Below are 17,033 nucleotides of genomic sequence, written 5' to 3' on the forward strand. Positions count from 1 at the left end.
GACTAACAAAGGCTAGAGGCTCCTGACTTGGGACAGGCGCAAAAATGCGGCGGGGTTAAACATGTTTATGAGATCTCAACCCTCCCCCTATACCTCTAGCCAATGTAGAAAAGTAAACGCATAACAATACGCACATTAAAATTCAGTTCAAGAGAAGTCCGAGTCTGATGTCAGAAGATGTAACCAAAGAAAATAAACAAAATGACAATAATACATAAATAACAACAGACTACTAGCAGTTAACTGACATGCCAGCTCCAGACTTCAATTAAACTGATTGAAAGATTATGTCTTCATCATATGAATATCAGGCACAATCCTTCCCGTTAGGGGTTTAGTATCATACCATCATAACATATATGAGAAGAACATAACCCGTGTCATGCCAACAACTGGTTTTTAAATAAATGTGTTTAGTGCCGATGCAAAGACCCTATAAGTGAATCAATATTAACGCCAAAATATGCAATCTTTAATGACCTGACAACAGTATCGTAACTATATCCCTATATGCATTGATTACGTCCGTTAAAATCTATGACATCACTACACACGGGCATAACGAACGAGTTGGGATATATAAACACCGTATGATGGAGCCAAAGGAACATCGCCGTCTAAAAAAGGAAAATTAACAATAGGGAATGAAAAGTCGTCTCTTTTGTCGTAAATTTTAGTATGGAGTTTTCCTTTAGAGATTGAAATGTCCAAATCCAGAAAAGGACAACAACTGCTGTTTATGTTAGATTTAGTTAAAGTAAGTTCTTTTGTACAGTATCTAAAACACATCCCAGGGATTTAGTATTTTAACGTCATGGACAGTCAAAAAAGACATGCCTTGTGCAATGCCAAAAATAAATGTATTAAAAGGCAGTAGGATAGTTAGTTAACCTCTAAATAGATAAAAAATGAACGTGGTGTGTCTTTATACTTCCCGTTTGAAAAGAATACAAATTTACGTTTTTAATTTGCGGATGACAAAATCGATATAAGTGCCAATGTAAACTATATTCAAAGATCTAATTACAACATTGGTAAGAGAACCTTTACTAATAAGTTATTTTTCTGTATATTATTAACTTTATATTGTTGGATATCCATCTTTAAATTTCTGTGTAATTAAGTAAATGACGGGGAGAAATTTTCAATTTTCAAGATAACTACTGGTACTATATGTTTATCTAAATATTAATGAAAATACTGTGGGGACGTTGTGTTCAATAAAGAAATCAGATAATAAACGTAAAATGGAACAAGGAAAACAGATAAGTGCACTTAAAATAATAAAAAATAAAAAGGAAATGCTCGTGGGATAATATGTAAGACTAGACAATTGAAATCATGAAACTTATTACATATTAAGTAAATATGTGGGCACACATGGCTACGAGATTAACTTTTAGAAAAGCCCGCCATTTTGAATTATTGGCGCGTCACGTATGCTTTTTCTGTTTGTTTGTAAAATCGAAATTTAACCAATTAATTGCAAAATTCTTTTCACACAACTGATAAAATGTACTGAATGTATATCCCTGCACTCTCAGCAAAATAAAATGTTCAAGGTATTCAGTAAAAGGTAAAACTATCGCTTCACCAAAAACCACGTCCGCCACCTTCGACTTCCACCAATCAACAATGCAATTCTCCATATAATTTATATTTCCAAGGGGCATAACTCTTTTAAAAATAATTGATCGGCACTGATTTTCGAACTCGTCCAAGACATTGCTAACATATAAACGGTTTAACCTACGATATAAGTTTCATAAAAATCTGGCAAGAATTGTACAAATGAGAGCGCTAACGATGCAATTTTCAATATAATTAATGTTTTCAAGGGGCGGACGATTTTGGCATTTATTTTGTTGGTAGATCTTGTCTTCCTAATCATTTTTGCTATAAAAAGTGTCTATCTATCTAATATTGTTTTCCCGACCGTGCAAGGGCTGTATAGCCAGTCAAGGTCGTTAAAAACTTCCATTTTTTGTATATTGTTATCAAGATAATAGGCAAATAAAAAAACTAAATGTGGGTAAAAATTGTCATTAAGGAGCAATAACTCCAATATGGAGTCGACTGACAATTTCGGCAATGTTTGACTGATTTGTAGATCTTCCCTTGCTGATCATTTTTGAAATTTAAGTTTTTATCCAACTATAAGAGTTTATTAGATATTAGGCAAAAACGCAAAAAATTGGTAAAAATTGTCATCAAAGGGTAATAACTCCAAGGAGTCGACTGACGATTTAGGCCTTATAAATTATTCGTACATGTAGATCTCGTCTTGCTGGTCATTTTTGTAATTAAAGTTTCTCTCTATCTTCCATAGTTTTTAGGATAATAGACAAAATTGAAAGAAAAAAAATGGCAAAATTCGTCCTTTTAGGGCAATAACTCCTATAAGAAGTAGCCAGACAGTTTATTTTGTTATAAATGAACAATGGAAATTTATATACGATCCAGGTAAACTTATCAATCCTTTAAATAAACTTATTCTAAAAGGTTACCAATTCAACTTTAATTAGATCTTTGAATATTATTTTTATTGGTATAAATATTGATTTTGTTATCAGTAAATTAAAATCATACTTATAGTTTTGTTATACACATATGCACTTTAACGGTACTACAATCTGTCGATCCTTTATTTTGGCATTGCACAAGGTCATGTTTTTCTATGACTGTTAATGACGTCTTTACACTAAATCCATTGAATGTTGGATGTGTATCGATTGATATTTTAGTCTTAGATACATGATTTTTTTATTAGTTGTTATTGGCTTTGAACTAGCTGTTAGTAACTGCGAGTACTCTCAGATCTGTACTTAGCGTTCTTTTTTGTTGTTAGGGATGGATAAATACCCTGCCACGTCCAGTCTGTGTTTATGTTTGATGTTTTTCTGCTTTGTGTCCATCTGATGAGTTAAGCCCTTTTCAACTGATTTTTATAGTTTGTTTTTATGTTGTGCTGTTGCATCACTGTCCCAGATTAGGGGGAGGGTTGAGGGCTCACAAACATGTTTAACCCCACGACATTCTTTATGTGCCTGTCCCAAGTCAGGAGCCTGTAGTTCAGTGGTTGTCGTTGGTTCATGTCTGTCATATTTGTTTTTCATTAATTGTTTTGTTATAGTTTTCTCAATTGAATTGTTTCATATTTTTCATGTCAGGGCCTTTTATAGCCGACTTTACAGTATAGGTTTTCTCATTGTTGAAGGCCATACAGTTGCCTAAAGTTGCTTACATCCACTTTACTTGAACTTTGGTGGATAGTTGTCTCATGGGCAATCATACCTCATCTCCTTATTTTTATATAATATGTAGATCTCATCATTCTGAACATTTCTACCCCTGTCAGACTTTGTCTATTCATAGCAGTTTAAAAGATAATAGAAGAAACTTGCATTTTCCCCCTATGCTCTAATTTTAACCTTGTCCGCCTTATTGTTGGATAGGCAGGGTTATTGGACATATTTTTCAAACTAGATACCCCAATGATACTTGTGTCCAAGTTTGGTTTAATTTGGCCGTATAGTTTCAGAGGAGAAGATTTTATAAAAGTTAACGGATGAGATGCCAAGTGATGAGAAAAGCTCACTTGGGCCAGGTGAGCTAAAAATAAAATACATATATAGTAATTAGTAAATAAATATACCTTAAGGGCATACAGTACAGGTTTGATTCCACAGTGAATTTTTAACAAATATTTGCATACAAGCTAGTTTTTACCTAGAGATAAGTTGGGACAAATTTTAGACATTTACTCAAAATTTCTGTTTCTTGGACAGACATTACTTTTTTGTTTCAAAAGATAAACACAAGCGGATTTTTGTAAAATCATTAAGAATAATAATTTCTATACCAAAGTATGATCTCAACTTGTGTAACAATTCTTTGATAATAATTCATTTTTATTAAATTTTCATGAATTTTAGTAATAAAATTTTTTTTTTGCTGTTTATTTATCTAATTTAAAAAAAAAATCGTAGAGAATACATAATGAAGCCAAATTTCATTTTTAAAAAGAGGAGTCCATGTACTTGATTTCAAGCTAATGCAAGTTTTCCAAATATGTCACATTTTGACGTTGGGAAAAATAACATTTTACATTAAAAATTACCTCCCCTGTAACTGTATTTACTGCCCTTAAGACATTTCAAACTCCTACAAAAGTAGTTGGTCATCAATAGTTACTTCCCTGTGAAATCTAAATGAAAATATTTCTAACTAATATATGAATTGATGACCTGCCCCTTGCTTGTTAATTGGTATGAATGTCTGGCTAACAGAATGATATTGCAGACAGAATATTGTCTGTTGAGCCTTTAGATACTGTTGTGCTTTATCATAAAATCTTTTTTCCACAAACCTGTACCACCATTTTATCAAAGAAATAAACACAAGATTACATATGACAATTTATATATTGAAATTTATTGCACATCAAAAATCAATTAGCTATTGGGTAAATAAGTTAATTAGTTTATTCTACTTGGAAAAAATGGTAGTCCTCTTATAAATTCATCAAGTTTTGTTTGAAACAGTTCACTTGTTATTGGTTTATCTAAGTCACAAACTGGATTCCGTACAACATATTCCACATATATCTGAAACAGACAATAAAGCAGGGAAATTAGTGCAATATGTTTGACATCTAATTTTACTGAATAACTACAGTTTATACCATGTGTTGTATAATTACATTGTACAATAATTATTTCAATTTTTACCTTATATTTGCTCAAATAACAAACTTTAAAACATCTAGAAAATTTGCCAAAGCATAAATACTGCTTATGGATCATTTACCTTGCAGGTTTACCTCTTTATTACTCCACAGAAGATATCTTCTTTATAATTCAGCTTTAGACAGCTTTGTTGTTTTAATGAATTAACTAAAGCTTTTGGAGAATTGGTCAATGAGAAGAAAAAATTACCTTTGGAAGTCATGTTTTTCCTAAGATTGGAAGCATAGAAAGATTTTACGTAGAGGACTTTCAATACATCATTCCTGTTATAAAAAATCGAGAATGGAAATGGGGAATGTGTCAAAGAGACAACAACCCGACCAAGGAGCAGAAAACAGCCCAAGACAACCAATGGGTCTACAACACAGCGAGAAAATCCTGTATCCGGAGGCAGGCTTCAGCTGGCCCCTAAACAAAAATGTGTACTAGTTCAGCAAAAATGGACGTCACACTAAACATATAAATGAAACAAAATTAAAACAAGCATTCTGAGAGTATTGCATGGCAATACATAGTCCCCTACCTGGTAAAAATTCATTATACTGGAACAAAATGCTAACTTGTTCTATAACTTGTCATGGTGTAAACAAAAAGAAAATATCAAGTCTATATCTTCAAGCATGACTAAAAACAGAGTGGAAAACTGATTATATGTTTTCAAGTCCAAGGACCATAACTCTGCACAAAATTATCAGACCAAAACAAAAATTTGAACTTGATCTGTAACTTGTCATGATAAAACTATATACCAATTATCAATCAATATCTTCAAGCATGATGAAAGAAAAGTGTGGAAAACACTCTAACATTAGATATGTGATTAAGGGGACGACCATTTGATATTCTGGGGGGGGGGGGGGGGGGGGGGGGCCAGGGATTTTGCAAATAAATAACTCAGCCTTGATAATCACAAAAATAAATGGTTTGTTCTGTGGTAGTTTGAAAATAAATTACCTGACTTGCAATGTATTGAAAATAAATAACTCAGCAGGTCTAATCGAAAGTATGAGATGGCACCAGATTCTTCATAAATTCATCTTTTTTCCAAAAAAAAAATCGGGAAACACTTCCCATATCTTTTAATAATAAAAGTATAAATATTATTTAAATATACTTGAAATGTCAGAAAATTGGTTTCATTTAACTTGAGGTTAATTGTCTCAGGAACACTTACCTCACTTTTATTAAATCAGGACCGTAACTACATTGAGACAAATGCCTCATGTAGGAAATTTCAAAACCAAACGCTTGTCTCCATATCAAATTGTGTTCACCATGAGTGCCTTGCAAGAAGCAAGTTCTGTTCTCCCTCAGACGTAGCCCCTGATTTTTCGGGATCAATGTTTCTTATTTATTTGTCTTTTGTTCATTGATTGCCCTTCTGTATTCTGTTAGTGTTGCATTCATTTTGTAATTTAGTAATTTTATTATTAACTTGATCATGAGTTTAAAAAAACACAGCAGCCACAGACTTAACTATGTGAATTACATTTTTGCTTTTAATATCATGCATATTTGTCTTTTGATGTTGTTCCTAGAAACTTAAAAGTCTTACACTGAATCTATAACGTGATTTTGCTTTGAGACCAAAATATTGTCATAAAATTATTAAAACAGAACTTGCATTTTCAGTTTAAGAAAGGGTCTAGGGAACACCCAGAAGGCATGATTTTGCATCATTTGTTCTATAGCTTCTTGGGCATTCAGCGGTTCAAAAACCCTTCAAAAAAAATTTTCCCTCGCTCCGCTCGGCGAAACATGTTTGCCAATACTTTTAGAAGAGCCTTAGTTTCAACCAAACTTTAATACTGTGTATGTATGCAATACATGTATATGCATTGGGGGATATAAAAGATTCATTTCTGCAGAGGATAATAATTAATTCTGATTAAATGGTACATAATGACTTGACTATACATGAATTATTTATAATAAACAAATAATTTAAAAATTGTATGTTTTCGAATATTATAAATATAGTTGTGAAAATAAATAATCAGTCCCTTGCTTTAATGAAAATGAAAAATCTTGCTTCAATAGTGCAGAAAATAGATAATCTGTCCTCTTAGTTTACAAAAATAAATAACCGATCCAAAACAAATCCTCCTGGCCCCCCCCCCCAGAATATCAAATGGTCGTCCCCTAAGAGAGATATTTCGTATTTTAAACCTAACTTTTCTCACATATTTGTTAGATATGTTGAAAATATAGCCAAATGTTAAAAACGTATATCCATCCCCTCTTTTTCAATTCATTAATTAAACAGACAGCTTTAAAGAAAAGGCATTAACCGAACATTGATAATTTAGCAATGAATTCAGTACATTTTCCCAACAAGTAAAGACCAATGGAAACATTTGATATGATTTGAAAACATGGTCAATTAGGTAGGATCTTGTGGTTTCGTAGACATTAATGATAATTCAACATTTTCTTTTTATATTTTTCTTTATTTCATATACTAGTATATATCATTACATGTATATATTTTGTGATGCATCTGATGTATAAATCCAGTGGCATATCCGGTGAAGAGTCCTGTGTTCAGATCCGTTTGTATGGGGAACATGAGGTTGGAACCCCCGCTTTAATCGCTTGTTTGATTTTTTTTTGCAGTGTCGAAAATGATGATAGACAGTAGTTTTATCAAGAAGTTATGGAGATTGTTCCCGAATAGATTCCTTAACATCACAGTGTATAAGAGACTAATGAGCCTCGTCTAGTGCAAGCAACTGACATGCCCTACCTGTTACGCTGACGGAAAAGCCCTCACTTTGAAAGCACGTTTAAATGTTGTGTGGAAGTTCTGCTATACATCTGACAGTCAGATATCTTGGAATTATTCTGAAGTACATATGCCGACCAAAGGCAGGGAACAGAGGGGAGAGGTTTAAAGTGATGCTAATCTGAGATTCCAATTTGAACTATAGAAAGCAATATATAAAGATATGTATGAGAAATAATCTATATGAATAAAATTATCCCACAATAGGAACTGTCTTTTTTTTCCCATATAGAATTTGTCAAATTTATCCATAACAGAAGGGATGTTAATGTATCCTTCATATATTTGTAATACTGATGGTAATTCAGATGCACAGTTGTTTTTCTTCTGCTTCATATATTTATTAACACAAGCTATATTTTTTTGTGATATAATTGATGAGATGATATAGCAGTGCCATTGGTTTCCCCTCTCTCTTTGTTCAAAGAACTTGATCATCTGAACTATTTTTTTTTTAGATTGGAGTTCTGTTCAAGAACAGTTAAAAGAACATATGCTTAATTTTCGTTATCTTTTTAAGACCAGCTTCATGATCAAAATAAATTTTAAATAAAACAGGCTGTACATTCTATAAAATATGCCAGTCAACCGGAAATGTTAACACACAAACAAGGTCTTCAGTATATTCATTTTTAAACTTACAAAATATATCGAAGGTTTTAGCATCCCCAACAATTACCATGTGACTTGAATTTTTGATTTGTCAATATCAAGCAAATTGTCGATATTTTCCAAAACATGATAATAGTTCCGTTTTTATTATCAACAACAAAGGACTTACTCTTGTATAAAACTGTAACAGATTATCAAAGACTGTCTACAAGTACAATTTTAATCCAAGCCGCTGTTCTTTTAAGCACCGTGTTAGCGACGGCTTGGTTGATTGTAAGGGTTGGGTGCAGAGACTGAAATATTTGTCTTTAAATAATCAGACTTGAGACAATAACATGGAGGTAATATGTGTAAGGACAACTTTTTCAAGGTTGGTTGGAACAGTGCGAAGGTCGTCTTGGAATGTAGAAAAAAGATAATGAAAGTCTTTGGGCTGGTTATTTACATAAGGGAACGACCATTTAACTTCAAAAGGTGAAAAAGGGGGAGGGGTAAGATTTATAACCAAAACAATATTATGAACTCTGATTTCCCCATACCTTATAGTGTTAAATTTCGAAAAAAAATTATTTGATTGATGGAGGCGGAAAAAAAATGTTCGAGCTCAGACAAGAAAACCATACCCCCCTTTGAAATTAAATGGTTGCTTCCTTGTTGAGAGATTGTCTCTGGCTTGCTTTGATAGAGTATTGTTGCATGTTTCACAGATGTTGCTTTCTTTTGATAATTAAAAATGTTCTTCCTCTTGATTGCAAGCAAATAATTAGTATAACGTCTAAGTCGGGAATTTGACGAAGATCGCGTTGGCGGGCGATTTTCTCAGACCAATGTGGCATACTACCTGTTATTGACAAGAAATGTGTCGTGTCCCGCGATCGTTTACAACGCGATTCGCAAAGAAAAACTTTGGTGGGATTAGTTGGCGACTCAATAATATGTTCCTCCATAACTTCCAAAAACTTTGACATGTAAAGTATTTCAAGGTTATGTTGTCCGATGTTTACACATTACTGACGGATGTCTGTATTTTTTGTCTCTTACATGGTGGCTTTCCTGAAATAATTTCGCCATTTTCATATTGCATACATTGCAGATACAATCATCCGACCGTATGTTAAACATACTGTTAAACCAAATTGAAGATAATCTGAGGGTTTCCATGAGTTATGGTATTAACACCGCCAATAATTGATTGACTAACATTTCACGCACAGTAGGCATTTGTGTTTAGATTTAAAGTTCATCATACTTTGGGTTAATATGTAAAAGATTTTTGTTGACTACTTCATGAAACACAAATGCAATTTCAAGACTTAATTTTTAAATTATCCTTAAAATAATCTTTTCAAAAACAATACTAATTATGGGGCACTAGTAGCGACATTGTTAGCTGTAAATAGAACCCCAAAAGTTTGAACAAGAATGAAAACACACTAGAGTAATATATACGTATGTGTAGTACATGAAATATGAAGACACTCGTGTACTACTATTAGTTGTAATAGTGAGCATGTATGAGAAAAACTGAAAGTATAGCGAGCCACCGTATAAGGTAAAAATTAATATTAGTGAGTCCTTATGCAAAGAACTTTAATATTCTTGAATCTGTTTCTGAGTTGTGAAGAACTAACATACAACTAACAGTAGGACAGTTATTTAAGTAAAGTACTATAATACAATCGAGTCCTTATATGGAGAACTATAATAAGATTTAGTCTAATGTAAAACAGTTAACTAAGTCAAAATCTCGTATGCACGACTCTTAATGTCTGACAAATTTTCGACTGTGGGTAAACTATTAAGAAAAGAAAAACAAATGATATTAAATCAAATCTTATGAATAATATTAGCGATCAAAGAAAAAATATCACATTATGTCGACGGACAATTGTAAGATGCTATAAGATTGAATAAAAATGTATCGAAAATGTAACACAAAAGAAATCGATGAAACAACTGCAATCCCAATTTAAGATGCAAACACATCAGAAGAAAAAAAAATCACACCATGTCGGCGGGCAACTGTCGACTTTTAAAACATTGTATGATCGAAACATATGACCAAAAAAAAAACCCAACTGCAATCAACAAATAAGACGCAAAGATTCACAAGAAATAACATGATAACGCCATTGGCGACTTGTCAATACTGTATGATCGAACACAAACATAGCCAAAACATGACACCAAAGAAATAAGACGCAAACTAAATTACAAGATCAATATAAGATGTATAAAAAATAATTCCGAAAGTACAATTGTTTAACACAAACAAGAGGAATACAACGATATAAATCTATGCTTCTCCAAAAACTCAACTTGACAATGGTCAACCATTCCGGGTTACCGCATAACTATAAGGTGTAACAAAATGTGTAACAAAACTTTTTAAATAATACAGAAATTATGACTGTCAGAGTAATTGTTATTGTTTAAGAAAAAAAAACATGTCAAACATGCAAATATTATTTTTAAATAATAGTCTTAATCACTAAAAAGTCATGTGATGTTACATATATAGGACGGGGTGTGTTCGATGCATTAATCAATGAGGAAAACGCCGCAATATAACACCCAACTTTGAAATTGCGTACAAATGTCAAATTTAGGTGTGCCACTTTGGGAATGGTCTTAACCGATTGATAATTCATTTCTCAATATTCGTAATTTTTCCCAGATTTTTCTATGTCGGGCAAAAAAAAGTAGCAGTTTATAAGGAGACCCCCTAATTGACGTAACAACTTGACTTATGGTCGTTTTAACAACGATTGTTTGCAAGTTGCATTGTTAACAGTTGTACAATATGAAAATTTATTAACGTGAATGCAAATATTCATAATGTTTTTACGGAAAGTAACTTTTGTGTCATCTTGACAACCGTACACAAAGTTCATTTCACTTTTCTACCTTCTAAACACAAGTGTTCGAATTCTTTTGTTCTATTTAAACCGCATACCGGACTGTAGTATATATATATATAAGTCTAAAGATTTGCACAACGGTACTAATATAAGATGGTAATATACGAAGATGATGTTATAAAATCGTGTTGACAAATATTTCGGCTTAACAAATAGCCTTCGTCAGTGTCAATAATTTTAACAATATCATCTTCGTATATTACCATCTTATATTAGTACCGTTGTGCAAATCTTTAGACTTATATCATTGTTTCCTTATCTGCGCAGTATCGTCTATCCTAGACGATCCGGTACATATTAAATTTGCTGGTTGGTCCTTTTTATAGACTTCTATGTATATATTATCTTTTTAACACACTTAACTTTATGAATGTATAATTTTAATTACAGAAGTTAATGACAAAAGTTTCATCTTTCGTCAAATCACAGACCGTGACTCCAAACAACAAAAATGAAAATCGTCAAAAATTTGACTCGAATTTTGTCAAAATAACAACATATAAAAATTTGATAAAGGATAAACAAAATCTGTCTGTTGTACATACCTATTTTAATCACTAGAACCTTTTTTTTTGGATTAACCGGGTTAAAATAAGTGATTGGTTGATGTTTGCTTAACCTCCAGTGGCAAATATTTCATGCATATTCATGACGAGAGAAAAATAACAATTAATACAAAGGGTAGGTCCTGTAATAGGTGGTCGACCGAGATGAAGAGCGAGAAATTTTGAATGACACTGGAAATAAGGATATATTGGATAGGACAGAAATTTGGCCTTGCAACAAGACCCCTCAAAAGTTGTTGTAAGGATTCTTAATTTGCAGAGAGCAAGACATTCTCTCTACTCGAAACATCGGATTAAACGTCCCCAGTATGACCGAGCGTGACTGCGAATTTATGCGTGCGGCACACCAAAAAGGACTTGATTTGACAAGCGTGTTACTGCCGATTAGAAGAAGACCAAGGGATGACCATATGTCTATACACCAGTCAAAAATAAAACTAATAAGAGACGCACCTTCATTATCTAGAGACATACGTTAAAAAAGAGCTTCTCAATTAAAATGAAAATAATTGGGATTTATTTTAACTTTGCTTCTAATTCGCGACATAGATGAAACAATCAGCGTTCGTCGACTTAGGTTATTTACACCCATCATCATGACCGTGGTTGCAAAGCTACTTGTCATTTTCAACTTTATTTTGAATTAAGATTACACAATCACGATTATGTAGTAACCCCTTTTGTTGTTTATACAAAATTATCATTGATTTATGACAATGTCATTCGATGTATTTGAGCATCACCGTTCTTCAACACTTTGTACAGTGGACCATTCATTGGATACCAATGACCGTTTGTGCCGCCTTCTTAAATTGATTGTCTTTTGATCGTCATCTCGGGACAACTTAAAGTAAACATTTTGAAAATATATTTATTAGATTAAAAATAATTTACAGTAAAAACAACATACCTTTTCCATTCCATTTCAAAACAAGCAATGGATTTTTCAAGACAATTACTGAAGTCAAACATTTCATTTCTTAAAAAATGCGTCCCTCTTCCAAGAAGGAAAAAGATCCGTGCATAAGAATGAAAATTCCACCATAATATATTTAGTACCGATGTTTCAAATACTAATCAACTGTGAAAGATAATCTGGAGTCGTAAATTTCACGCGATCCATTGATTTCATTTAAATACAAGTAATAGCTTTTCTAAAAAGCTTGCCGTATTTTAGCTGCTTATACATGTATTGAGATCGGTGGTTTGTGGGTATAGGGATTTTTATTGGAACCGTGCACTCCAAGCATTAGAATATATAGTGTTTTTTTCTCCTGGTTTTTTATTTTAGTTGTAGTATTGCTGAATCAGGGTTATCATTGAAGGAGGCTTGATAGTCACATATGATAATATATATATATGGTTTGTAATAGCTAAAGTAACGATACAAACACTTTTTTGTTTGTTTTGTGGAATATGATTGTTTACTCTTTATGACAATGCAAGTAGTTTTAACATGCATACTGTGTCTTGACAGTTATGTAATAGTTAGCAAGGTTATAATCAAGTTGATAAGAAAAACGTATTATTTACTTTTGAGGATTACTGCTAGACAAAATGGACTACCAGTGGCAGATCTAGAAAGTTTCATACGAGGGGACCAGCTCCAGTCATGCTTCAGTGATTCACTACATGTATATGATCAACCAAAGTTTTCCCACGAAAGGGGGGGGGGGGGGGGTCCCCTGAAAAACTCTCTAAAAAACTCTCTAAATCCGCCTCTGACTACTATAGTTGGTCGTTCGAATATGAGAATATTACATCTTCTATGTATAGAAGACAGTGGTCTCTTTAGCCCAAATTAGAAGGGCGCCGCACCCTGGGTGCCCGGGCCTTAGCCACGCCCTGGGTGACTTCAATTGCGCCCCTCCCTGACACCTTTTTCCAAGGGGGGGGGGGGGGAATAGTAAGTTTATTTCGCTTCTTTTGGTTAATAGTGATCTGATGTATGAATGTGTATTGCCATGTTTTATGAACATGTAGTATGAATGACTTTTCTAATGCAAATTTTATAGAGTAAATAATCAAAACAACAACTTATGCATCTTTATTAACAACATATACAGTAAAAAAAGACAAAAGAAATGAGAAGTGCCTTTTCCTATCATTAAAAAGTGCCCTGCCCTTCACTGGCACCCTGCCCCTTTCTATTTCTAGCTGGAGCACTTCAAGTGATGAATATCTCATGTTTATTGTCATGATTAATATGGACTATATAACTTGCTGTTTGGTGTGAACCAAGGCTTCATGTTGAAGACCGTACTTCAACCTATAATGGTTTACTTTTACAAATTGTGACTTGGATGGAGAGTGGTCTTTAGTACTGATATGACATTCTGTTATATCTATCGACAAGATTGAGAACACATTTTTTTGTAATAAAACATATTTAATTCTATGATATCATATTTAACAATTTATCGGTAATTTGTGCATTTTTCCTTTGATGTGTACTCTCTGATAATGTCAGTATCAGTTGACTGGTCGTGATATATAAACTATTGGGTCAGTTCGCAATTGACATGCTCAGGTGTGCTGTGTCAGGATCTTCTTTCCCCTTTCATTCACAAAATCATGCATGATTTTTTTTTGCAGAATCGCAAGAGTGTTTTTGGTGAATGAAACACTTCTCATATTGTTTGAAAGTTTCAGTAAAGTTAGTTTTGCCTTTTTGACAGATTGTGTGAAAATTCGAACAGAATATGAATAAAAAACCCAATAAACTTTAAAAAAATGCACCATTATTAATAGCTTTCCTTGCTTATTCACAATGATGTACAAAATGTATAAATATATCATCCATGCTATTCCGATCTGAGTTTTTATTCATACATAGTCTGGTGCTGTTCCAAGTAGTCTTCTTTTTCTGTTTCTTGAGAAGTATTTGTTTTACCTGTTCAGTCACTATATAGTGTTACAATTAATATTTAGACGCAACACAGAATAGTGACCAAAAAGGTACTGCTATCATATGGGAGGAGCTAGAAAAAAAAATGAAATGTACACATTATCAACATTTTTGTGGGACCATCAAGATGTGGTTTCATTGACTTTTGTGTCAATATATAGACAGATATTCATAGACAAAATAACAAATAAGCAACAAATTCAAAAGTAGATGAAGGATGAATTATAGAAAGAAGGGGTACCCGGGGGCCCGAAACTTGACAAGGTTTGGTTTGGAACAAGTAATATGTCTGCATTAACATTAAATGTAGGTTTTAAAAGGGGGACCCAGATCGCCTTTCCCTAAATCCTTTTCTGAAATTCAAGGTAACCGCATATTTCTGGGTGCAGTTGAAAAATAAATGAACATGACTTTGAAAAAGCAAGAATATTAAGCTAAAAGAAATAGACAAAATTTGGATGACATCTATTAAAATGTTTGAAATTATCAAATAATTATGAAGTTGACAAGAAATGAACTTGTTCAGATAATATACAGTCAGCCTACAGACTTGTTGCTTCCTGAAATGTCTGCTTACGCAGTGCTTTCCTAAAATGATTTGTAATGTGATCGTTTTCATGATGAATGATGAGCAAACATAGATTATGCCGTTGGTTTTCTCGTTTGAATTGTTTTACATTGTTATTTCGGGGCCTTTTATAGCTGACTATGCAGTATGGGCTTTGCTCATTGTTGAAGGCCATAAGGTGACCTATAGTTGTTTATTTCTGTGTCATTTTGGTCTTTTTTGGAGAGTTGTCTCATTGGCAATCATACCACATCTTCTTTTGTTTATATTATAATGACAAGATAAATGTTATGTTACCCACCCAACTAAGTAAAATATATAACTTCTCGTTGAACTTCTAAAACAACAATAAATCTGCTGATTCATATCGTATCATTCAATGCTGTCAGATGCTATGTGAAAAATAAAGAAATTTAATTACCTTAATGTATGCTTCCATTATATTCGGCATTGTTATTCAGTTATGTCCAAAGCAGAACTTACATGACTTATGAAAGGCATGCAATAATTTATTTTCAATAGATGCATTTGAAAAAATTATTTTCCGCACTAGTGAAGCGACGTCTATGTTCATGATGTCATGTGATCATCTATATATATAAGAATATTTCATTAGAGTTGATTTATTAAAGATTGCTTTGAATCCTACTTATTGCTATTTGTCTGCAATTACTGGCCATCACAATTGCAAAGGTTCACGTAAAATTTTGACGTCATAGTACAAAATATCTGATGCCACAATTGAAAAGTGATTGTAGTATGATGTCAATGGTTGAAGCGGGACAGATTCTCATGTCAGCTGGGACAGAATTCCATAAAGTGATTAGGTGTATGGTTATTATATATGGGTACTATGTTCAGGAGGATGAATTCTAATATATATACGTAAAATACCTGTTCGGTTTTGGATTAATGATCCTGGATCTGGATTTCCTTATCAACCACCATCATTGTTAACGCATCCAAGTCATAAACTAGAGCCTTTACATAGTCAGTTCGATCTGCCAATATCACATATTACAAATACTTATACAAATACAGCCGATAGATTAAACTCAGCAACATTGTATATTGATGATTATACATATAGTATCAGCTCATTCAGATTTGAAAAGGTTAGCAAAATAGCAGCACCATCTGAAAATGGGAAACCTTGATTATCTCGAGCTTGTGAATCAAAGCAAATAGTAATTATAATCACGACGAAATATACTTATTGTAAGACCTGATACATTGTACATTGTAATGTGAACAAATTAGAATTGGATTTATCTATATCAAACATTTGTCAAATGCAGTTCTCAGTGCTGTTGATATTCTTGTTAAAGGAATATTTTTCTCTCTCCTCTCCCCCAAAAGACATTATGTTAAGTCACCCACTTGATGTTCCATTCTAAGATACTGGCTTTTGTTTTTAAATTAGAGTTAGTTTTTAGGCTAACGTTCAAATGCAAACGTGAAGAAATTTAATCAATTAATGATTATATGTGTTTAAGAAATGCAATACGTGAACCTGTAAAATATCCGTTTTTATTAGAATTTGAGATATGTTCATGGTTATTTGAACAATGGCTTGATATTGATCATTATTAAGATCCTTACACCTGTTCTGCAAGGTTTTTTTATGCTTAGGATAGCAAGCATTGGCAATTTTAAGTTCTGTGCTTTGTGTATGCTCTAAAAAGTTTTAGATCACAAACCTCTTTTGTTAAAAACAAACACTTTTAAAACCTTTAACTCGCTTTAAAGATATAAATATATACAATTTGAATCCCACAGTATCCTCTTCACCTTGATGACCGAAACCAATTCATTAAAAAAGATATGTATAGCCTAGACAAAACAGCTTACACCTTGTACTTATAAACAAACAAACAAAATTGAAAACAACAAAAAAACTAACATGGTCAAACCTGAAATTACCA

General features: G+C 32.8%; 1 protein-coding gene and 1 long non-coding RNA gene across 2 annotated transcripts in view; one reads left to right on the forward strand and one right to left on the reverse strand.

Moving 5' to 3' along the window:
- LOC127698254 (uncharacterized) overlaps positions 1-17,033 on the forward strand; it is a 367,371-nt gene that overhangs the window by 249,631 nt on the left and 100,707 nt on the right. The window lies entirely within an intron of this gene.
- The window catches only part of LOC127698238 (trafficking protein particle complex subunit 1-like), a 111,415-nt gene continuing 98,787 nt past the window's right edge, over positions 4,406-17,033 (reverse strand). The window contains exon 4 of the mRNA XM_052201601.1: positions 4,406-4,607. Coding sequence (XP_052057561.1) covers positions 4,479-4,607 — 129 coding nt within the window. The 3' untranslated portion in view covers positions 4,406-4,478. The remainder of the gene's footprint in view (positions 4,608-17,033) is intronic.

The sequence above is a fragment of the Mytilus californianus genome, unplaced genomic scaffold, assembly GCF_021869535.1.
Source record: "Mytilus californianus isolate M0D057914Y unplaced genomic scaffold, xbMytCali1.0.p SCAF_4, whole genome shotgun sequence".
In the NCBI taxonomy this organism is placed as follows: Eukaryota; Metazoa; Mollusca; class Bivalvia; order Mytilida; family Mytilidae; genus Mytilus; species Mytilus californianus.